Below are 26,181 nucleotides of genomic sequence, written 5' to 3'. Positions count from 1 at the left end.
TAATGTTTCTTGTTTACATGTATGCGACTTTAAGATTCTTGTATCTTGTATCTTGAACGACTTAATACTCGAGAAGTTTAAGGCTATTGTACCCTCTTTCTTTCGTGTCTAAAAAGAAATTCGTATACAATATAAAATATAATGAAATAATTGATCAAACGAAATAAAACTCTTAATTTTGTCAACACTGACTAACGCAGAAGTCCAAAACCATTTTTAATGGTTCCGTCGAAAAAACAACCCCAAAACAACCTGAACCTTTAAAACACGCAGTGTTCCTATAGTAACTACTGTTTATGCCGGGATGCCATCATGTTGACTTTTTGTACAGCTGATTACATGTATCTGTTAGAGCACGCCGTAATTTTATCGTCAGAAAGTTCCGTACATAAACGTTGTTGGGTCGTGTCTTTGTCAAGAAGGTAAATGGTATCAGCGTTTTCAATCCGATACCCTACTTTAACATCAATATACAACGATAACGTTGTCCCTTAAGTTTATACCTGTCCAACATATACACACCCTACACCTGTGACCGCGTTTATCAGAGAGCAAAGTAACCACGTGACACACGTTTTCACGAAGTCCTATCACTGACCTATATATTTGATCAATCTTTGCAACGTGTAAGGTTCGCTAATACAATAATCTGATAATTTCTCAGTAAGCTTGAACTGCCATTTTTTTTTTATTAAAGAGGTTTTCTCACTGGATTTTGGCAATAATTCATTATGTAAAAGATAAGTAGTGTTTCAACTATTTAGTTTAAACTTTATTTTATTGTCGGTATAATATTTCAGTTATACAATTATTTTACATTTTACTAGTATTAACTCTTAACCAATACCATCCTTGCAAAAGACATTATTGCTAGAAAAATAAGAAATAGTTTCAGACTTAGTGTGATCCCCGTGATAGGAGCGGCATTTATTCGGACAGCTACAAAAGAACATGTAATAACGATGGCATGGTACAAGGAACTGGACCCGAATAAAAATGTTCGCTCGATGCTCATAACTTGACTATACATATATATATGTAAGCAAAGTAATAGCGACAGTGCAGACAATGAAATTAGTAAAGGTTATATTACATTATGTTAATTAATAATATCATACTGTTCGTATTCTATATCATTATTACCTACAAATACCGATATTCAGCCCCTTTCGAAACGGTATTTAAAAGCTGTATGATGGTCGGAGAACAAGGTAAACATTATACAGTTTATACATCAGCGTGTGCAGTCAACACAGATTTTCTTAAGTCTGAGCAAACTTAGTTATCTTTATTTATCTTAGGTAAATAGAAGGAACACATCGCTGAGACGGTAGAACAAAGTTAAGATCACGATATGTGTTCGACTGATCGACTAGCTAATAGGATGGGTATCTCTTAAAAATAAACGCCAGTGATATCTAGTTAAAATACATGATCAGGAAACACTGATACCAGAATAGGTGGACGCGTTGTACACGACGGGTCAGTGATAACACGATAGACGCCACACTTCCCCGTTTGGTCACAGTCGCCAAATTAAAGACCCCTGTGATATCAACCCTCAGCGAACCCCTGGTAACAACCAAACAAGGTCAATTTCAGCCTGCAAAGTCCCACGCTACCTTATGAGGTAAGTTTCAGTTATACGGAGTCTCGACGTCTTATGAGGTATAAGTTTCAGTTCTATGCAGAAATCATGCTGTCGAATAATTTTAGTTTCAGCCTCACTTAGACTCCAGCTGTCTAACACTGTAAATAATGCATCCACTTAGACTCCAGCTGTCTAACACTATAAATAATGTATCCACTTATACTCCAGCTTTCTAACACTATAAATAATGTATCCACTTATACTCCAGCTGTCTAACACTATAAATAATATATCCACTTAGACTCCAGCTGTCTAACACTGTAAATAATGCATCCACTTAGACTCCAGCTGTCTAGCACTATAAGTAATATATCCACTTAGACTCCAGCTGACTCACACTATAAATAATATATCCACTTATACTCCAGCTGTCTAACACTGTAAATAATGCATCCACTTAGACTCCAGCTGTCTAACACTATAAATAATATATCCACTTAGACTCTATCTGACTAAGACTATAAATAATGTATCCACTTATACTCCAGCTGTCTAACACTATAAATAATGTATCCACTTAGACTCCAGCTGTCTAACACTATAAATAATGTATCCACTTAGACTCCAGCTGTCTAACACTATAAATAATGTATCCACTTAGACTCCAGCTGTCTAACACTATAAATAATGTATCCACTTAGACTCCAGCTGTCTAACACTATAAATAATGTATCCACTTAGACTCCAGCTGTCTAACACTATAAATAATGTATCCACTTAGACTCCAGCTGTCTAACACTATAAATAATGTATCCACTTAGACTCCAGCTGTCTAACACTATAAATAATGTATCCACTTAGACTCCAGCTGTCTAACACTATAAATAATGTATCCACTTAGACTCCAGCTGTCTAACACTATAAATAATGTATCCACTTAGACTCCAGCTGTCTAACACTATAAATAATGTATCCACTTAGACTCCAGCTGTCTAACACTATAAATAATGTATCCACTTAGACTCCAGCTGTCTAACACTATAAATAATGTATCCACTTAGACTCCAGCTGTCTAACACTATAAATAATGTATCCACTTAGACTCCAGCTGTCTAACACTATAAATAATGTATCCACTTAGACTCCAGCTGTCTAACACTATAAATAATGTATCCACTTAGACTCCAGCTGTCTAACACTATAAATAATGTATCCACTTAGACTCCAGCTGTCTAACACTATAAATAATGTATCCACTTAGACTCCAGCTGTCTAACACTATAAATAATGTATCCACTTAGACTCCAGCTGTCTAACACTATAAATAATGTATCCACTTAGACTCCAGCTGTCTAACACTATAAATAATGTATCCACTTAGACTCCAGCTGTCTAACACTATAAATAATGTATCCACTTAGACTCCGGCTGACTAACACTATAAATAATGTATCCACTTAGACTCCAGCTGACTAACACTATAAATAATGTATCCACTTAGACTCCAGCTGTCTAACACTATAAATAATGTATCCACTTAGACTCCAGCTGTCTAACACTATAAATAATGTATCCACTTAGACTCCAGCTGTCTAACACTATAAATAATGTATCCACTTAGACTCCAGCTGTCTAACACTATAAATAATGTATCCACTTAGACTCCAGCTGTCTAACACTATAAATAATGTATCCACTTAGACTCCAGCTGTCTAACACTATAAATAATGTATCCACTTAGACTCCAGCTGTCTAACACTATAAATAATGTATCCACTTAGACTCCAGCTGTCTAACACTATAAATAATGTATCCACTTAGACTCCAGCTGTCTAACACTATAAATAATGTATCCACTTAGACTCCAGCTGTCTAACACTATAAATAATGTATCCACTTAGACTCCAGCTGTCTAACACTATAAATAATGTATCCACTTAGACTCCAGCTGTCTAACACTATAAATAATGTATCCACTTAGACTCCAGCTGTCTAACACTATAAATAATGTATCCACTTAGACTCCAGCTGTCTAACACTATAAATAATGTATCCACTTAGACTCCAGCTGTCTAACACTATAAATAATGTATCCACTTAGACTCCAGCTGTCTAACACTATAAATAATGTATCCACTTAGACTCCAGCTGTCTAACACTATAAATAATGTATCCACTTAGACTCCAGCTGTCTAACACTATAAATAATGTATCCACTTAGACTCCAGCTGTCTAACACTATAAATAATGTATCCACTTAGACTCCAGCTGTCTAACACTATAAATAATGTATCCACTTAGACTCCAGCTGTCTAACACTATAAATAATGTATCCACTTAGACTCCAGCTGTCTAACACTATAAATAATGTATCCACTTAGACTCCAGCTGTCTAACACTATAAATAATGTATCCACTTAGACTCCAGCTGTCTAACACTATAAATAATGTATCCACTTAGACTCCAGCTGTCTAACACTATAAATAATGTATCCACTTAGACTCCAGCTGTCTAACACTATAAATAATGTATCCACTTAGACTCCAGCTGTCTAACACTATAAATAATGTATCCACTTAGACTCCAGCTGTCTAACACTATAAATAATGTATCCACTTAGACTCCAGCTGTCTAACACTATAAATAATGTATCCACTTAGACTCCAGCTGTCTAACACTATAAATAATGTATCCACTTAGACTCCAGCTGTCTAACACTATAAATAATGTATCCACTTAGACTCCAGCTGTCTAACACTATAAATAATGTATCCACTTAGACTCCAGCTGTCTAACACTATAAATAATGTATCCACTTAGACTCCAGCTGTCTAACACTATAAATAATGTATCCACTTAGACTCCAGCTGTCTAACACTATAAATAATGTATCCACTTAGACTCCAGCTGTCTAACACTATAAATAATGTATCCACTTAGACTCCAGCTGTCTAACACTATAAATAATGTATCCACTTAGACTCCAGCTGTCTAACACTATAAATAATGTATCCACTTAGACTCCAGCTGTCTAACACTATAAATAATGTATCCACTTAGACTCCAGCTGTCTAACACTATAAATAATGTATCCACTTAGACTCCAGCTGTCTAACACTATAAATAATGTATCCACTTAGACTCCAGCTGTCTAACACTATAAATAATGTATCCACTTAGACTCCAGCTGTCTAACACTATAAATAATGTATCCACTTAGACTCCAGCTGTCTAACACTATAAATAATGTATCCACTTAGACTCCAGCTGTCTAACACTATAAATAATGTATCCACTTAGACTCCAGCTGTCTAACACTATAAATAATGTATCCACTTAGACTCCGGCTGTCTAACACTATAAATAATATATCCACTTAGACTCCAGCTGTCTAACACTATAAATAATGTATCCACTTAGACTCCAGCTGTCTAACACTATAAATAATGTATCCACTTAGACTCCAGCTGTCTAACACTATAAATAATGTATCCACTTAGACTCCAGCTGTCTAACACTATAAATAATGTATCCACTTAGACTCCAGCTGTCTAACACTATAAATAATGTATCCACTTAGACTCCAGCTGTCTAACACTATAAATAATGTATCCACTTAGACTCCAGCTGTCTAACACTATAAATAATGTATCCACTTAGACTCCAGCTGTCTAACACTATAAATAATGTATCCACTTAGACTCCAGCTGTCTAACACTATAAATAATGTATCCACTTAGACTCCAGCTGTCTAACACTATAAATAATGTATCCACTTAGACTCCAGCTGTCTAACACTATAAATAATGTATCCACTTAGACTCCAGCTGTCTAACACTATAAATAATGTATCCACTTAGACTCCAGCTGTCTAACACTATAAATAATGTATCCACTTAGACTCCAGCTGTCTAACACTATAAATAATGTATCCACTTAGACTCCAGCTGTCTAACACTATAAATAATGTATCCACTTAGACTCCAGCTGTCTAACACTATAAATAATGTATCCACTTAGACTCCAGCTGTCTAACACTATAAATAATGTATCCACTTAGACTCCGGCTGTCTAACACTATAAATAATATATCCACTTAGACTCCAGCTGTCTAACACTATAAATAATGTATCCACTTAGACTCCAGCTGTCTAACACTATAAATAATGTATCCACTTAGACTCCAGCTGTCTAACACTATAAATAATGTATCCACTTAGACTCTATCTGGCTAACACTATAAATAATATATCCACTTAGACTCCAGCCGTCTAACACTATAAATAATGTATCCACTTAGACTCTATCTGGCTAGCACTATAAATAATGTATCCACTTAGACTCCAGCTGTCTAACACTATAAATAATGTATCCACTTAGACTCTATCTGGCTAACACTATAAATAATATATCCACTTAGACTCCAGCTGTCTAACACTATAAATAATTTATCCACTTAGACTCCAGCTGACTCACACTATAAATAATGTATCCACTTAGACTCCAGCTGTCTCACACGATAAATAATGTATCCACTTAGACTCTATCTGGCTAACACTATAAATAATATATCCACTTAGACCCCAGCCGTCTAACACTATAAATAATGTATCCACTTATACTCCAGCTGTCTAACACGATAAATAATGTATCCACTTAGACTCAAGCTGTCTAACACTATAAATAATGTATCCACTTAGACTCCAGCTGACTCACACTATAAATAATGTATTTATTGTGTTAACTCCCGTTATCCAACACAATAAATAATGTGTACTACTTTTACTTTGGCTATCACGCAAGGTCCGACGAAGATTTCTGCTGCTTAATGAGGTTATAAAGCATTATTTAGACTCTTGTTCTAACTAGGACAGAGTTGTTAGGCTTGTTTAGACACCTGATATAGCAAGGCAAGATTTAGCCTTATGTAGACCATTGTTATATCGATGTAAGATTTAGCTTAGTTTAGACTCTTGCTCTAACGAGGGAAAATTAAGCCTTATTTAGATTCCTGCTCTTACATGGTTAAATTCATCCTTATGTAGACCCATGTTTTAACAATGTAAGATTTAGCCTTATTCAGACTCTTGCTCTTACAATGTTGGTTAGACCCTTGCTGTCACGAGGTAAGATTAATCCTTATTTAGACCCTTTCTCTAACAATGCAAGCTTCAGCCTTTTAAGACCCTTGTTCTAACTACATAGGTAAGATTTAGGCTTGCTTAGACACCTGCTCTAACGAGGGAATATTTAGCCTTATGTATACTCTTGCTCTAACGATGTAAGATTTAGCCTTATTTTAACTCTTGTTCTAACGAGGGAAGATTTACATAATGTAGCCTTATTTAGACTAATGCTCTAACAAAGTAAGATTAAGGATTATTTAAACCATTGTTCTTAACAGGTTCTAAAAGAATATAAATTGCCATCTGTCTAACGATCTCAATATTTAATATGTTAACGCAATGCCTTAAAAAATAAATGTCCAAAACTATCTTTGATTTTAATAATTTAATGGTTGGTCAAAAATCTCAAACCGTCAATGTGATTTGCGGAAAATTAAATCGGATCCGTAGGAGGGTCTTGTTAAGGCTGCTTGATTTTGGATATAACGTATACTTTAGTTACACCACCTATTTGCATATTTTTCTACTATTTTTAGTGTCATTTCCAGTGTTGAGCATCAAATATGTTGTTTCCATTTGCCAATGAGAGTCACTGTTTAGTATCAACTATATTGTTTCCATTTGATACTGATTGTCATCTCATCATATAGCTGTTTATCCCATTTGCAGTCGTTTATCCCATTTGCCAGTCGTTGACCCCGTTTGTAAGTAGTTGACCCCATTGGTCCTTACTTGATCCCATTTGTCATTCGTTGACCCCATTTGTCAGTAGTTGACCCCATTGGTCCTTACTTGACCCCATTTGTCAGTAGTTGACCCCATTGGTCCTTCCTTGACCCCGTTTGTCAGTAGTTGACCCCATTGGTCCTTACTTTACCCCATTTGTCAGTAGTTGACCCCATTGGTCCTTAATGACCCCGTTTGACAGTAGTTGCCCCCATTGGTCCTTAATGACCCCGTTTGACACTAGTTGCCCCCCTTTGTCAGTAGTTGACCCCATTGGTCCGTACTTGACCCCATTTGTCAGTAGTTGCCCCCATTGGTCCTTCCTTGACCCCGTTTGTCAGTAGTTGACCCCATTGGTCCTTACTTGCCCCCATTTGACAGTAGTTGACCCCATTGGTCCTTCCTTGACCCCGTTTGTCACTAGTTGACCCCATTGGTCCTTACTTGACCCCATTTGACAGTAGTTGCCCCCATTGGTCCTTAATGACCCCATTTGACAGTAGTTGCCCCCATTGGTCCTTAATGACCCCGTTTGACAGTAGTTGCCCCCATTGGTCCTTAATGACCCCATTTGACAGTAGTTGCCCCCATTGGTCCTTAATGACCCCATTTGACAGTAGTTGCCCCCATTGGTCCTTAATGACCCCGTTTGACAGTAGTTGCCCCCATTTGTCAGTAGTTGACCCCATTGGTACTTACTTGACCCCATTTGTCAGTAGTTGCCCCCACTTGTCAGTAGTTGACCCCATTGGTCCTTACTTGGCCCCATTTGACAGTAGTTGACCCCATTGGTCCTTCCTTGACCCCGTTTGTCACTAGTTGACCCCATTGGTCCTTACTTGACCCCATTTGTCAGTAGTTAATCTCATTTGTTTGTCAGTCGTTGATCCCATTTTTCAGTACTTGACCTCATTTTTCCGTAGTTGACCTCATTTTTCAGTAGTTGACCCCATTTGTTAGCAGTTGAACCCTTTGCCAGTAGTTGACCCCGTTGGTCAGAAGTTAACCCCATTTGTCAGTAGTTGACCCAATTTCTCAGTACTTGACCACATTTATCAGTACCTGATTTGTCACTGATTCATATTGTATTGTCACTTATGTGTTTATTCTTTTTCTTTACAATAACCGCTACCATCTACCGATGTAAGATAGTGACCTTTAAGAGTATTCTTACAAAAGTGAGGTCCCTGCTGTCCTGTTCAGATGAGGAATAAATTGGTGTATAATCAGTTTTTATACGAAACAGAATTACTTCTGGTTACCAAGCGTGTTGCTGGGTTCAAAACTATTAACTATGAACGCGCTGAATCTTCAAGCTTAACCTAACACCGAAGGCGCGTGCGAGGATGGCGCAAGTACGCGCTGAATGTTTCTTTAATGTAGGTTACAGAAATAATAAACAAAGGAACATGTGTCATTTATGCGAAGTGCAAATAAGGATAATTTATGTATTTTTCCTATCTCTCGGAAAAAGCCACAATTGTATGAAACTTAAATGATACGAACCTTCGTTTTATCATTGCTTTACTACGAAAAATAACAATACAGTGATATCTATTATAAAATTGTTCTTCCATTCTCTGTTTAGATCTTTTAAAATGACAGCATCATTCCGAGCAGTGCTATCCACGATCTTGGTAGTAAGCTCCCTTTCCGCTGTCGTTTCCGGTGAGAAGAGATATCAGTTCAGCGAGACTAATCCGAATGGATTCACCGTCTCAATCAATGGTATTACGGTAAGTGAAGGAGGAGTTAAATAACTAAACTAGCTACCTAAGGTGTTTACACGTGACAGTTGATTCAGTACTCAAGAGTTCGCTCCGAATAGTACGACTTCCGTGACTCCTGACGGCCAACCTTATAACACGGTTTCCAAAGATGCAGGTTGATGAAAAAAATATGGGATCTCGCAAAGAAATTTGGTGTTTGTTTGTCTGTTTGAAGGTTGTTATTTTTGATAATGCTCATTTCAGTGCCTTGTGGTTGTGTTGTTTTTGATAATACTCATTTCAGTGCCTTGTGGTTTTGTTGTTTTTGATAATGCTCATTTCAGTGCCTTGTGGTTGTGTTGGTTTTGATAATGCTCATTTCAGTGCCTTGTGGTTTTGTTATTTTTGATAATGCTCATTTCAGTGCCTTGTGGTTTTGTTGTTTATACCCGGCTTCTCGATGTGAGGACGTGACATTACTTGGATTAGACTTAGATTTTTACAAGGCGGGTGTCATCGATGAAGCAGAAGACGCCTAACCTTCTGGAACACCTGGTCTTATTATCCTTGAACTTTTACAAGGGTCTCCATGTAAATCTTTCATTTGTTCATATTGTACCGTCATTTTATCGATTTTAGTTCGAATTATGGTTTTGTAGATACTTCGGTGATTCTCTTGTTTTTTTTTTTTATTCAAATCAGTAAACTCGCAATAATTGATCTTTGTATTGCTAGTGATTACTGTGTTCAAGGAGATTAGAATTACTAAGTCATAATATTGAATAACGAATCCACTTCTAGCAGCTGTTTAGTTATTGGAATAACGAGCTCTAAATAACTAACCCCCTGCTTACTTCAGCCCGCTCGTGAAAGACCATATCATACGGGAAAGGGGATCAGGTAGATTTACATCGAACTAGACTTGGTCGAGATAAGTGAAATCTTAGTGATTCTGGGTTCGAAAATCGGTTTGACCCGCTACATTTCTCCTTCTCCTATACATTATAGATTAAAGAGAACGTTACAACATGGCACAATGGAAACAAAACAGAATGCGATATTTTCATACATCTAGTTGATTTGTGACAGTGACAAGTTAAAGTATTATCGGTATCACAGAAGCATGAACCTGGACACCTGGGCCTTTTTCGTTTATCGCAGTCCAAACGATTGAACGTGTTGGACCAGTTGCTCATTTATGAAATAAGGTCGGACTCAGTAATCTGATGTTGCTTTCAGGCGAGCCTTGACAAAGCCTTGGAAGGCATGCATAAACATGTGCAGGTCCGCCAGGTTATATGCCCGAAAATGTTACATTTAATAACGGACGTACTGGTTGTTCTGCATAAATAAATAGGCCCCTGATGTCGCCCTAAGCTCGTCTTTGACTAGCAATATCAAATCATCATACATCTGGATCCGTATTCATGAAACAGTTCTGGTGTTCGGGCATTGATTCAAACCAACTTCAAAAATATAGACATTTGAATCGGAATTTGGTTTGAAGTCTTCGCAAATTTAATCAACTTCATTGACATATTTCTTATCACCAGAACAAGAAATATCACTGAAGCACAGAATCGGTTAATGTTTAAACGGTTTCATGAATGCGGACCCCGATGTATGTAAGCTGGAGCAAATCCGAAACTGTGGTATTTCATTGTGTTTTCAGTTGCTTTTAGTAGTTTTGTATTTATAATTTCATTTGAACTCAGAGAGAGAAGTTATTACGTCATTTATCTACCAATGCGTTGTTGCTGTTGAAGTTATTGTTGAAAACGTGCTATATTTTTTCGCGAAATATTCAGATTTTTCAGCATTCAACCACGAATCCAATGATATACGTAGGGGAGGGATACACAACCTTCCTCGGCGGACTGGGAAATTTCCACATTGAGAATGTGATACAGGCCCGAATTCCCCTCCGACATTACGAACATCTTACTACAACGGATAAGGATTACGTGCTGTTGAAGTTCGGTGATACTAATGAGTTTATGGTAAGGTTTTACCTCTCGTATCTCAATGTGATATCCTCTGACATATATATGACAGCGATGTAATTAATATCATACAGGTGTGTCATAGTATTGTAATAGTATTTCAAATGTATACGACATTGTAATAGTACGGTACTACCTGGTGGGTATCATCTCACGTGTAAATAGTGATGTAATTTTGTTTCCGTATGATAGCGGTGAAATAGTTGTTGTCGAAACTGTCGTCGTGTTAGTACAATACATAATGCAAACACTACCGAACATGAAAGTCATTACAAAATCTTTTAATTGACATTATCAGAACTTGAAGAATAGCGTAAGACAATGTCTTAGAAAGCACAAGATTTACTTCAAAAACACATTTTTAAATTCCTCTGAAGCTTTATTTTTCACAATCGTTATCGGAAAAATGCTAAATAAAAGATGAGATTGCCGCCTTCAAGCTTCACATACTTATACGTGAGCGCTAACACTCTGTTTTAGTGTAACGTGACGTTTGAGTCTACTCCCGACAATGACCTCGTGGTGTTTATGGACATGGTGGGGAGTACCGATTACCAGTTCTTGTGGCTGATGGTAGTGGCGGATCCACAAGAGATGGTCTTCGGCGGTGGAGAGCAGTTCTCACATTTTAACCTCCGCGAGAGGACATACACTCCACCTGAAGTCGTTACGGTCCTGCGCGCGGACGACCTCAAATATCCTATCTGGACCAGGGAACAAGGTAGGTAATCTATTTCAAAGTTTTGCTGCTTAGTTACATAATGTGCCCCTTGTGCAATGATGGACTTCAGTCTAGAAGGTGAACTTAATTAAGTCAATTTGAACTATATGACATAAGCTGAAGTACACTAATGACGTTCATCACTCAGATGAGAGTAAACTTATGACGTCACATTTGTGTAGGTGTTGGCAGGGATAAGAGTAACCTGGTGACGTACTATGCGGACCTGAAGACAGGAGGGGGAGGTGCCTTTCACACGACATATTACCCCCAGCCGTCCTACGTCAGCTCCCGTCGTTACTACCTCCACTACTCAGACCCCAACTATATGGTCCTCGACTTCAGCGCCCCCGCCTACCACGAGATCTTTATCAAAGGCGATGTGGGCAAGTTCTACTTCAAGTCAGCAACGTCCATGCTCGAGCTAGTGCAGTCCCTGTCTCATTTCCAGGGCCGCATGCCCGCCCTGCCTGACTGGGTGACGTCAGGCATCACAATAGGGGTCCAGGGAGGAACGGACACGGTGCGTACAGTGCGAATTTACTGGTAAATACAGGACTGTTTGTTCTGTATAGTCTATAAATGCTTCTTTATTTGAATTGATTCGGGCTGTACTTTTGACCGCCTATTAGGTGATCGAATATGCTAACAATTAACATATAACTATAGATGTTGACTGGAAAATTCGAAATTGCCCGCTGATTAAAGATGTTCTTACCCCCAGACAATTTTATTTTAGTACCTGCGAGTAGGTATATGCAGTGTTTGGTTTGGTTTATTTTGTTTAACGTCCTATTAACAGCTAAGCTTATTTAAAGACGTGCCGCCATTTGTGTATGCATGCATGCGTGTATGTGTGTCGGTGTACTTGCCTCCTTGTGATAGCGCGGATCTGATGCCGACTTTATAGTGCTATCTCACTGAAATACCATTTCAAAGGCAGCCTGTACAGAATCCCGCCCGGTCACATTATACTTACAACGGGTAATTCAGTTGTTGCCATTATCCTAAATACAGAACATTAAGCAGGGAATAACAAATACCATTTTGAAGGACATAACCCATTGCCTTCCTTACCTGGGCGAACGCTCAACACTCAAGCTAGAAGCGAGGTATTGCCAAGCGAGGTGCTAGGAAATAAAACGTACATGTAAACAGAACTAGACAGAAAGTTAAAGATCTAAAATGTTGCAATTGGTGCAGCATATCTATTTTGGTCGCCTTGTGTCCACAAATAGAGGACACCAAAGCAAATCCCCAATTCTGCAGGGGTTCACTTACGATACATGGAGTGGGTAACAGCAGGTGTATTTTTTTCTCGATCTCCGACCTGCAGGGGTGCTGACGGTAGATAGGGGCTCGCATTTTCGACATTAGACCATGTGGTAATATATGACGCCCTGGTTATTTTGACAACTTGCATCTGGTTGTAAATGCTGAAAATTAACAGTCTAATTGTAGATGCTGGCTAGACTAAAGACAGTCCAGGACGCCGGTATACAGGTGAATGGACTTTGGATCCAGGACTGGTCTGGAGATATTCATACTTCATTCGGGAAGAGAGTCTTCTGGAACTGGAAACTCAACACAACGCTTTACGACAGTGCGTATATTTTATCAGTAATCAATATTTTATAAATAAACTGCATCGAGAAATTACTTGTACGAAAACATAATGTTCTCTTTATATATCAGAATGGAACGAGACCATTGCCGATCTAAAGGGAAAAGGCATCCGGGTTCTTGCCTATGTTAACCCGAACCTCAACAGAGATGGGGACTTATTCAAGGAGGCGGATGCCAAAGGTTATTTCATTAAAGATCCCCGGACGAGTAAAACCCTCCTTACAAATTTCGGGGAGTTCTTCTGCGGTTCTATCGATTTCACCTATCCCGATGCCTTCTCTTGGTATAAAGGTACGTATCTTTGTTATCAGAAATGTTATCGTTACCCATATGTTTTCCACCCCTGCAGGTCTGGGATTGAGAAAAAAATACACCTGCTGTTACCCACTGCATGTCTCGTAAAAGTCGCCTAATGCGGGAACACCCTGCAGAATTGGGAATTCGCTAAAGCGACGAAAATAAATCTGCTGCAACCAATGCAATAGTTGGGATCTTTATATTTTCTCTACCTCTATCTACCTATTATGTCTTAGCGCCTTGCTTGGCAATACCTCACATTATGGCTTTACTGTTAAACGTTCTCCCGGCTGAGGAAGACAATGGGTTCTGTTCCCAGGTCGGGAAGACTAATTGTTAACTTTGCACGTGAAATCCATGCATCTCTCTAGTCTTGGTAAACCTATGTTAAGTGCACGGACCTTCATGTGTGTCAAGTTGTCAATGATTGTTAAACTTGTTCAGTAATTGTTGTAAACTTGATAAAGTTTAAATTTATTTATAGTTGGCAGTAGGCTGTTGTTTCCCCGTAAAGGAGTATTGGGACGTTCCTAATAATCTTGAAAGCCGTCAGAATCTTACATTTTCCTATTTCGTCGCCTCTATTAGATCATTTATGTACAAGTTTATAGGAAAATGTAGTGGTCCTGTGGTCCTAATACTGCCCGGTGGGGTTTCCCACATATAACATCAAGTGAATCAGATGTATACATGTAACCTCTTAGGAAACATCTGAAATGCGTTTGAAAAAGACATCCTTCAACAGTATAAATGCATTGTTCCTTACCCTATAAAATGCACGCTTGTATAGCAGACGTCTATGCGGAACACCTAAGTCTACTATTATAAAGTCCGTCTGACGTCCCAGGTCCGTTTTCGTTATGGCCATGGGTACCTGCGTCAAGCATGGAATCCATACTGCTGATAATACAGGATTTAGTTCCTGTCAAATTGGTCCATGGTCTGATTAAAAACCAGATAACAGGTTGCGATAATTGCCTCTCACCTTTTTTTTCAGATGAGAATTATACAAGCTTCGCTCACGCCGTCTGGTAAACCTCTGTCAGGCGAAAGTTATAAAAGTCGTTCATAAATGATACGGAGTGAACTTGATTGCTTTGCTTTAATTTTGATCAACGTCCTATTAACAGCTAAGATCATTTAAGGACGTGCCTTTATGTGTGTAGTACATGCGTGCTAGCGTGTGTGTATACAGGAGACAGGGTATGCTAGTGTGCTTGCCTCCTTGTGATAGCGCGGATCTGATGCCGACTTTATAGTGCTATCTCACTGAAATACCATGCCGAAAGCACCCAGCACAGTTGTTGCCGTTATCCTAAATGATGAACGTTAAGCAGGGAATAACAACTACCATTTTTAAGGACTTTGGTATGTCCCGGCCTGGGGACAGCACCCATTGCCTTTCTCACCTGGGCAGACATAATAATAATAATAAACTTTATTCATTGAGGATAAAATACATGTTTAGACAAAGGCTAATCTTCCACATGGTCCTCTTGACCATGACGCTAAACATTAAGGCCCAAAGTGAGGTGTTGCCAAGCAAGGCGCTAGAAAATAAAAGGTAGTTAGAAGTAGAAGGAAAGATAAAAATCCCAAATATGGCAATGGGCGCAGCAGATTAATTTTGGTCGCTTTTGTTTCCATAAAAAAGTCCCCAACTCTTCAGGGGGTCCATACATTAGTCGCCTCCTACGTTACATGCAGTGGGTAACAGCACGTGTATTATTTTCCCGATCCCCCACCTGCAGGGGTGTTACACTATATTAGGGATGCCTGTGTCGTGGAAACAACAGTGAGAACAAGCTCTCCAAGGCAGCAATTACATCTTGGTAATCCTGAACTCGTAAAAAAACCCTTCTTCAGATTTTGGACATCGGTGTATTCCATTTTTGTATGGCCCTACGCTTGGAACTATCTCTGAGGAATGGCTTATTACTTACGTTTAATATCTGTCTATCTTGTTCCTGTACTTTCATCTTACCTTCACTAATTCGGATAAGGTGGATGGTATAGGGTTAGTCCTGGCTGTGTAATGGTACAAAGAAGTCTCATTTTCCAGTGTTGATGAAACATGAGGTGGCTAGTATTACAGTATCATATCTGCTTGTGTACGGAGAGAATGTTTTCAGAGGTGGTTTATGTTGCTGGTTTCCCAATTTCGTTGGGAACCGGTGGGGGACTAATAATAACCGAGAAGACATACAAATGTACTTGAGACAATCTCAGACACACAACACCACCGAAATCGGAAAACCAGCATCAAAAACTACCACCGAAAGCATCTTCTCCTGAATGAAGCATAATTGGGGGAATTACTAAGACTGTGTTGTGGGATGGAGGGGTTCGGGGATGGCGGATAGCAAAAATAGGTAATTCTTTCCTGTATTCAGCAAAGTTATAGTATCAGTAGTATAAACATTGGTATACCTTCACCCCCTAGTTCCAGTAGTGCTCTCGTGTATCCAAGCAGAACTTGTGTATCCCACTAGAACTTGTGTATCCCACTAGAACTTGTGTATCCCACTAGACCTTGTGTATCCCACTAGACCCTGTGTGCCCCACTAGACCTTGTGTAACCCAGTATACCTTGTGTATCCCACTATACCTTGGGTGACGCACTATACCTTGTGTAACTCACTAGACCTTGTGTATCCCACTAGACCTTGTGTAACCCAGTATACCTTGTGTATCCCACTAGACCTTGTGTATCCCACTAGACGATGTGTATCCCACTAGACCTTGTGTATCCCACTATACCTTGTGTAACTCACTAGACCTTGTGTATCCCACTAGACCTTATGTATCCCACTAGACCTTGTGTAACCCAGTATAACTTGTGTATCCCACTAGACCTTGTGTATACCACTAGACCTTGTGTAACCCACTTGACCTTGTGTATCCCACTAGACTTTGTGTATTCCACTAGACCTTGTATATCCCACTAGACCTTGGGTGACCCATTATACCTTGTGTAGCCCACTATACCTTGTATAGCCCACTAGACCTTATGTAGCCCACTAGACCTTGTGTATCCCACTAGACCTTGTATATCCCACTAGACGATGTGTATCCCACTAGACCTTGTATATCCCACTATACCTTGGGTGACCCACTATACCTTGTGTAACTCACTAGACCTTGTGTATCCCACTAGACCTTGTGTATCCCACTAGACCTTGTGTAACCCACTTGACCTTGTGTATCCCACTAGACTTTGTGTATCCCACTAGACCTTGTATATTCCACTAGACCTTGGGTGATCCATTAGACCTTGTGTATCCCACTAGACCTTGTGTATCCCACTAGACCTTGGGTGACCTACTAGACCTTGGGTGACCCACTAGACCTTGTGTAGCCCACTAGACATTGTGTATCCCACTAGACGATGTGTATCCCACTAGACCTTGTGTAACCCACTGTACCTTGTGTATCCCATAATACCTTGTGTATCCCACTGTACCTTGTGTAACTCACTAGATCTTGTGTAGCCCACTAGACCTTGTGTATCCCACTAGACCTTGTATATCCCACTAGACGATGTGTATCCCACTAGACCTTGTATATCCCACTATACCTTGGGTGACCCACTATACCTTGTGTAACTCACTAGACCTTGTGTATCCCACAAGACCTTGAGTGACCCACTAGACTTTGTGTATCCCACTAGACCTTGTGTATCCCACTAGACCTTGTATATTCCACTAGACCTTGGGTGACCCATTAGACCTTGTGTGTCTCACTAGACCTTGTGTATCCCACAAGACCTTGAGTGACCCACTAGACTTTGTGTATCCCACTAGACCTTGTATATTCCACTAGACCTTGGGTGACCCATTAGACCTTGTGTGTCTCCCTAGACCTTGTGTATCCCACAAGACCTTGAGTGACCCACTAGACTTTGTGTATCCCCACTAGACCTTGTGTAACCCACTGTACCTTGTGTATCCCATAAGACCTTGTGTATCCCACTAGACCTTGTGCATCCCACTAGACATTGTGTATCCCACTAGACCTTGTCTAACTCACTAGACATTGTGTATCCCACTAGACCTTGTGTATCCCACTAGACCTTGTGTATCCCACTAAACCTTGTGTATCCCACTAGACCTTGTGTAGCCCAGTAGACCTTGTGTATCCCACTAAACCTTGTGTAGCCCACTAGACATTGTGTAACTCACTAGACCTTGTGTATCCCACTAGACCTTGTGTATCCCACTAGACGATGTGTATCCCACTAGACCTTGTGTATCCCACTATACCTTGGGTGACCCACTATACCTTGTGTAACTCACTAGACCTTGTGTATCCCACTAGACCTTGTGTATCCCACTAGACCTTGTGTAACCCACTTGACCTTGTGTATCCCACTAGACTTTGTGTATCCCACTTGACCTTGTATATCCCACTAGACCTTGGGTGACCCATTAGACCTTGTGTATCCCACTTGACCTTGTGTATCCCACTAGACGATGTGTATCCCATGTATATTCCACTAGACCTTGGGTGACCCATTAGACCTTGTGTATCCCACTTGACCTTGTGTATCCCACTAGACCTTGTGTAACCCACTTGACCTTGTGTAACCCACTAGACCTTGTGTGACCACCGAGACCTTGTGTATCCCACTAGACTTTGTGTATCCCACTTGACCTTGTATATCCCACTAGACCTTGGGTGACCCATTAGACCTTGTGTATCCCACTTGACCTTGTGTATCCCATTAGACTTTGTGCATCCCACTAGACCTTGTTTATCCCACTAGACCTTGGGTGACCCACTTGACCTTGTGTATCCCACTTGACCTTGTGTATCCCACTAGACGATGTGTATTGTGTATCCCACTAGACCTTGTGTAGCCCACTAGACCTTGTGTATCCCACTTGACCTTGTGTATCCCATTAGACTTTGTGCATCCCACTAGACCTTGTTTATCCCACTAGACCTTGGGTGACCCATTAGACCTTGTGTATCCCACTTGACCTTGTGTGTCCCATTAGACTTTGTGTATCCCACTAGACCTCGTGTATCCCACTAGACCTTGGGTGATCTACTAGTCTTGGGTGACCCACTGGACCTTGTGTAGCCCAATAGAATTTGTGTATCCCACTAGACCTTCCCACTAGACCTTGTGTATCCCACTAGACCTTGGGTGACCTACTAGTCTTGGGTGACCCACTAGACCTTGTGTAGCCCAATAGAATTTGTGTATCCCACTAGACCTTGTATATCCCACTAGACATTGTGTAACTCACTAGACCTTGTGTATCTCACTGTACCTTGTGTAACTCACTAGACCTTGTGTATCCCACTAGACCTTGTGTATCCCACTATACCTTGTGTAACTCACTAGACCTTGTGTATCCCACTAGACCTTGTGTATCTCACTATACCTTGTGTAACTCACTAGACCTTGTGTATCCCACTAGACCTTGTGTATCCCACTATACCTTGTGTAACTCACTAGACCTTGTGTATCCCACTAGACCTTGTGTATCCCACTATACCTTGTGTAACTCACTAGACCTTGTGTATCCCACTAGACCTTGTGTATCCCACTATACCTTGTGTAACTCACTAGACCTTGTGTATCCCACTAGACCTTGTGTATCCCACTATACCTTGTGTAACTCACTAGACCTTGTGTATCCCACTAGACCTTGTGTAACTCACTAGACATTGTGTATCCCACTAGACATTGTGTATCCCACTATACCTTGTGTAACTCACTAGACCTTGTGTGTCTCACTAGACCTTGTGTATCCCACTAGACCTTGAGTGACCCACTAGACTTTGTGTATCCCACTATACCTTGTGTATCCCACTAGACCTTGGGTGACCTGCTCGTCTTGGGTGACCCACTAGACCTTGTGTATCCCACTAGAATTTGTGTATCCCACTAGACCTTGTATATCCCACTAGACATTGTATAACTCACTAGACCTTGTGTATCCCACTGTACCTTGTGTAACTCACTAGACCTTGTGTATCTCACTAGACCTTGTGTATCCCACTAGACCTTGTGTATCCCACTAGACGATGTGTATCCCACTAGACCTTGTGTATCCCACTATACCTTGGGTGACGCACTATACCTTGTGTAACTCACTAGACATTGTGTATCCAACTAGACATTGTGTATCCAACTAGACCTTGTGCATCCCACTAAACCTTCTGTAGCCCACTAAACCTTGTGTAGCCCACTATACCTTGTGTATCCCACTAGACCTTGTGTATCCCACTAAACCTTGTGTATCCCACTCTACCTTGTGTAACTCACTAGACATTGTGTATCCCACTAGACATTGTGTATCCCACTAGACCTTGTGCATCCCACTAAACCTTGTGTAGCCCACTAGACCTTGTGTATCCCACTAAACCTTGTGTATCCCACTATACCTTGTGCATCCCACTAAACCTTGTGTAGCCCACTAAACCTTGTGTATCCCGCTTGACCTTGTGTAACTTACTAGACCTTGTGTATCCAACTAGACATTGTGTATCCCACTAGACATTGTGTATCCCACTTTACCTTGTGTAACTCACTAGACCTTGTGTATCCCACTAGACCTTGTGTATCCCACTATACCTTGTGTAACTCACTAGACATTGTGTATCCCACTAGACATTGTGTATCCCACTTTACATTGTGTAACTCACTAGACCTTGTGTATCCCACTAGACCTTGTGTATCCCACTAGACCTTGTGCATCCCACTAAACCTTGTGTAGCCCACTAGACCTTGTGTATCCCACTAAACCTTGTGTAACCCACTAGACTTTGTGTATCCCACTGCACCTTGTGTACCCCACTATACCTTGTGTATCCCACTATACCTTGTGTATCCCACTATACCTTGTGTAACCCTCTGCACCTTGTGTATCCCACTATACCTTGTGTATCCCACTAGACCTTGTGTATCCCACTAAACCTTGTGTATCCCTCTATACCTTGTGTAACCCACTAGACCCTGTGTGCCCCACTGCACCTTGTGTAACCCACTAAACCTTGTGTATCCCACTATACCTTGGGTAACCCACTAGACCGTGTGTAACCCACTAGAACTTGGGTGACCCACTAGAACTTGTGTATCCCACTAGACCTTGGGTGACCCACTAGACCTTGTGTATCCCACTATACCTTGTGTAACTCACTAGACCTTGTGTATCCCACTTTACCTTGTGTAACTCACTAGACTTTGTGTATCCCACTAGACCTTGTGTATTCCACTAAACCTTGTGTATCCCACTAGACCTTGTGTAACCCACTAGAACTTGGGTGACCCACTAGAACCTGTTTATCCCACTAGACCTTGGGTGACGCACTTGACCTTGTGTAGCCTCACTAGATCTTGTGTAGCCCACTAGACCTTGTGTATCCCTCTTTACCTTGTGTAACTCACTAGACATTGTGTATCCCACTATACCTTGTGTATCCCAATAGACCTTGTGTATCCCATTAGACCCTGTGTAACCCACTGCACCTTGTGTAACCCACTAAACCTTGTGTATCCCTCTATACCTTGTGTAACCCACTAGACCTTGTGTAACCCACTAGAACTTGGGTGACCCACTAGAACTTGTGTATCCCACTAGACATTGTGTGACCCACTAGACCTTGTGTATCCCACTATACCTTGTGTAACTCACTAGACCTTGTGTATCCCCCTAGACCTTGTGTATCCCACTAGACCTTGTGTATCCCACTAGACCTTGTGTAACCCACTGCACCTTGTGTAACGCACTAAACCTTGTGTATCCCTCTATACCTTGTGTAACCCACTAGACCTTGTGTAACCCACTAGAACTTGGGTGACCCACTTGAACTTGTGTATCCCACTAGACATTGTGTGACCCACTAGTAACTCACTAGACATTGTGTATCCCACTAGACCTTGTGTAATTCACTAGACATTGTGTATCCCACTAGACCTTGTGCATCCCATTAAACCTTGTGTATCCCACTATACCTTGCGTAACTCACTAGACATTGTGTATCCCACTAGACCTTGTGCATCCCACTTAACCTTGTGTAACCCACTATACCTTGTGTATCCCACTAGACCTTGTGTATCCCACTAAACCTTGTGTATCCCACTATACCTTGTGTATCCCACTAGACTTTGTGTATCCCACTAGACCTTGTGCATCCCACTAAACCTTGTGTAGCCCACTATACCTTGTGTATCCCACTAGACCTTGTGTATCCCACTAGACCTTGTGTATCCCACTAAACCTTGTGTATCCCACTATACCTTGTGTAACTCACAAGACATTGTGTATCCCACTAGACCTTGTGCATCCCACTAAACCTTGTGTAACCCACTAGACATTGTGTATCCCACTAGACATTGTGTATCCCACTAGACCTTGTGCATCCCACTAAACCTTGTGTAGCCCACTATACCTTGTGTATCCCACTAGACCTTGTGTATCCCACTAGACCTTGTGTATCCCACTAAACCTTGTGTATCCCACTATACCTTGTGTAACTCACAAGACATTGTGTATCCCACTAGACCTTGTGCATCCCACTAAACCTTGTGTAACCCACTAGACATTGTGTATCCCACTAGACATTGTGTATCCCACTAGACCTTGTGCATCCCACTAAACCTTGTGTAGCCCACTAAACCTTGTGTATCCCGCTTGACCTTGGGTGACCCACTAGACGATGTGTATTCCTCTAGACCTTGTGTAACCCACTGCACCTTGTGTAACCCACTAAACCTTGTGTATCCCACTATACCTTGTGTAACCCACTAGACCTTGTGTAACCCACTAGACCTTGGGTGACCCACTAGAACTTGTGTATCCCACTAGACCTTGGGTGACCCACTGGACGATGTGTATTCCTCTAGACCTTGTGTATCCCACTAGACCTTGTGTATCCCATTACCTTGTTTAAGAACACGTTGATAACTAATTAAAGTTCGTCTTAACTGGCATTTCGCAGCATGTGTATAGCTGGTCACCAAATGTTATCGTTCGTGGTTTGGTTACAGAGACAATCCTAAAGCAGAACATGATCGATATCGGCCTTGGAGGATGGATGGCGGATTTCGGGGAATACCTCCCTACCACGGCTCTGTTTCATAACGCCAAATCAGGCGAAACACTTCACAACATGTGGCCGATCTACTGGGGCCGGATGAACAGGGCTGCAATACAAGAATCAGGAAAGGAAGGCGAGATCGTCTTCTTTATGAGAGCAGGGCACTCGGGTAAGGATTTGCTACTCTGTTATAAAACACAAGGTATAGATCAAATCTCGGATAGAAAAAAGACAACTCGAGTAGGTACCAAAATGTAAGATTCAATTATTTGGATAAGAAACAGTATATAACAGGTAGCCATGTACGGAGCCTATACTCCGTTATATAGGTAACAAATTCTTGTGTGAAGTTAGGTTCGGATACTCGATTAAAAAGTTTATACTCAACTGTGGAAAAATACAGGTACATATGTAAGATGTAGATAAACAGGTAAGTCACGTGTACACATTTACCCATCTTACGGAACAACTAAAGATATGTATACATAGCGAACACAGGTAACGAGGTGTTCTGCAGGTTAGCGTATTCCAGTAATTTGCTGGTACATATGTAGGTACTCGGAGACTATACATCAATTATACTTATTACAGATTTAGTAATTGTTTTAGTACGCAGTTCTATGAACCTACCAGCTGGCAATATAATACATGTATCTCTGACAGGGATAACGATAGGAGGTAACGATAAAAAAGGATAACAATGAGAGGAAGCTCTGACAAGGTAGATACATTTTACATTTGATAATAACGTGTACATGGTGCTGAAGACAATTATGCTTCCATTGTATCATCTGAGGCTTTTTTTTAATATAAGGTATCTCCAACTTCACGACGTTGATGTGGGCGGGGGACCAGAACGTGAACTTTGACCCTGCGGATGGCCTACCCTCTACTGTTGTGGCTGCTCTGTCTGCGGGGGTTTCGGGAATAGGAATGACCCACTTCGATATTGGGGGATATACCACGTTTGCAAGCATGGGACTAAAACGCACGCCTGAATTGCTCATCCGATCTGGCGAAATGGCTGTCTTTACGCCGTACATGCGCACGCACGAAGGTAAGTTAGTGAAAAGTCATGCTAAATATGACGCGGTGTTTTTCTGTTCTTCTGTCCGCCTTGATACCAACTTAACTTGATGATAATATCCAACGAGACAAACCTGAGAAATGGTATACATAAGTTGCACACATCACAGTAGTAACGCTATAGCCATAACAGTCAAATATATTTTTTGTTTCCTAGGTAATCAGCCTGAGGCAAACGTACAAGTGTACTCAAATCCATACCTGCTGCAGCACTTTGCGCGTCTGTCTCGAGCGCATAGCCTTCTAGCCAACTACACCCGAGCTGCCGTGGCGGAGTACGTAAGAAATGGGACGCCAGTACAGCGTCCAATGTTCTTTTCAGACAACACAACTCTCAGTTTCCAAGCCAAGTACCAGTACATGTACGGCCCCGACCTTGTTGTGGCCCCGATAGTAACACAGGGGGCCACTGCAGGGGATTGTTACCTTCCTCCAGGGACATGGGTAAACTTATGGGACGGGGGCGACTACGCCGGTTTTAAAAAGTACTCAAACCTTTCGGCACCCCTTGGGAAACCTTTAGTATTCTATAACATTGAGTCTCCCTATAAAACTACATTTGAAGCAATAAAGAAGTTACCGAATCCGCCCACTCCCCCAATTATCCCCACTACCAAACCAACTGTAAGTCCTTGCATCAACAAGGCAGCAGCTTTTGGCCATGATGTCTGGTGGAGTCTGCTAAGTATGTTCGTTATTAGTCAGTATCTTGCAGTTAGTTTATAAAAGCTACATGTACATACTTTACGCTCACTTCTGTTCTCTGCACCCCTGGAATATGTCAGGACGAAATTGTCGGCCTTATACCTTATACATCTACACGAAACAAGTAGACTAGTGTGATCCTCAGATTTACATCACAGGAATCAAATTGCAGCGTAACGGTAACAGTACCCGGCTTTGGAGTTGGTTCTCGCTCTCTGTAATCTTTAAATGATAGGTATGAGCCCTGCGATTAGTTTTTTTCTTGAAACCAATCAGATAGCTGATTGTGTATTTTCGAATTCTACATGATGTACTCCAGGGATGCAGAAAACGGAGGTCGGCGTTACTCTGGGATTTCAAGGATAGCCAACGATAACAGACAACATTCTTTGCGGTAAAAGTCGATTGAAATGACGAAAAAAAAAATTTGAATGCAATGAGTCTATACAGAACCAGTGGAAATATTGTGTCAACGAGCATCACACGTAAACCATGTACTAAATTATTATGTATCTTTTATTAACTTGTAAGTTCAGAAAACCCCGATGGTATCCAATATCACAACTCCTGACTATACTATTGTTGCTGTCATGTTCGACGTTTGTTGCCATGGTAATATGAAGGAATTAGTGAAATGAATACATCCGTTTGCTGAAGGATCGTATAAGCGATCCTCGACTCTTATGTTACGCATGAGGTATGATGAAAATATCTCTGTGCACATGTAACAGTAGACTCCATTCAATCGCAGTAGACCTAACTCCATCTAATCGCAGTGGACGTAACGCCATCAAATCGAATTAGACTTACCTCCATCCAATCGCAGTTGCCGTAACTCAATCTAATCGCAGCAGACGTAACTCCATCCAATCGCAGTAGACGTAACTTCATCCAATTGCAGTAGACTTAACTCCATCCAATCGCAGTAGACTTAACTCCATCCAATCGCAGTAGACGTAACTTCATCCAATCGCTGTAGACGTAACTCCATCCAATCTCACTAGACCTAACTCCATCCAATCGCAGCAGATGTAACTCTATCCAATCGCAGCAGACGTAACTCCATCCAATCGCAGTAGACGTAACTCCATCCAATCGCAGTAGACGTAACTTCATCCAATCGCTGTAGACGTAACTCCATCCAATCTCACTAGACCTAACTCCATCCAATCGCAGCAGCTGTAACTCCATCCAATCGCAGCAGACGTAACTCCATCCAATCGCAGTAGACGTAACTCCATCCAATCGCAGTAGACGTAACTCAATCCAATCGCTTTAGACGTAACTCCATCCAATCGCAGTAGACGTAACTCCATCCAATTGCAGTAGACATAACTTTTATAGATGTTGTTTATTCATTTTTACCGGTTATCATTTGTATTCGATACGTGTGCCGTTATGGATATATAAAACATTGTTATATTTTGTATGACTGCAGCACTGAAACTTATCATAATAAAGATATACGTAGTTCTGAAACGATAGTTAGTCAGACTTTTGTTTCTATGATAAGCACGTGGTGCCACAGCACAGTTA

General features: G+C 40.8%; 1 protein-coding gene across 1 annotated transcript; it reads left to right on the top strand.

Moving 5' to 3' along the window:
- Window positions 1–1,470: 1,470 nt before the first annotated feature.
- On the top strand, window positions 1,471–26,118 carry LOC110458146 (sulfoquinovosidase-like). The gene is made up of 10 exons (XM_021509734.1): window positions 1,471–1,630; window positions 9,033–9,180; window positions 10,962–11,153; window positions 11,637–11,877; window positions 12,060–12,400; window positions 13,339–13,480; window positions 13,573–13,794; window positions 22,805–23,023; window positions 23,669–23,911; window positions 24,098–26,118. The coding sequence occupies exons 1-10, from the start codon at window positions 1,626–1,628 to the stop codon at window positions 24,664–24,666; spliced, it is 2,322 nt and encodes a 773-aa protein (XP_021365409.1). The 5' UTR covers window positions 1,471–1,625; the 3' UTR covers window positions 24,667–26,118.
- Window positions 26,119–26,181: the final 63 nt, after the last annotated feature.

The sequence above is a fragment of the Mizuhopecten yessoensis genome, unplaced genomic scaffold (assembly GCF_002113885.1).
Source record: "Mizuhopecten yessoensis strain PY_sf001 unplaced genomic scaffold, ASM211388v2 scaffold9465, whole genome shotgun sequence".
In the NCBI taxonomy this organism is placed as follows: Eukaryota; Metazoa; Mollusca; class Bivalvia; order Pectinida; family Pectinidae; genus Mizuhopecten; species Mizuhopecten yessoensis.
This window is presented reverse-complemented; position numbering and strand designations above follow the sequence as displayed.

Excerpts from the sequence above, each read along its gene's own strand:
- LOC110458146 (XM_021509734.1), top strand. Across the intron at positions 9,181-10,961 it reads TCTCAATCAATGGTATTACG|ATTTTTCAGCATTCAACCAC; the intron begins GTAAGTGAAGGA and ends CGAAATATTCAG. Across the intron at positions 23,024-23,668 it reads TATGAGAGCAGGGCACTCGG|GTATCTCCAACTTCACGACG; the intron begins GTAAGGATTTGC and ends TTTTAATATAAG.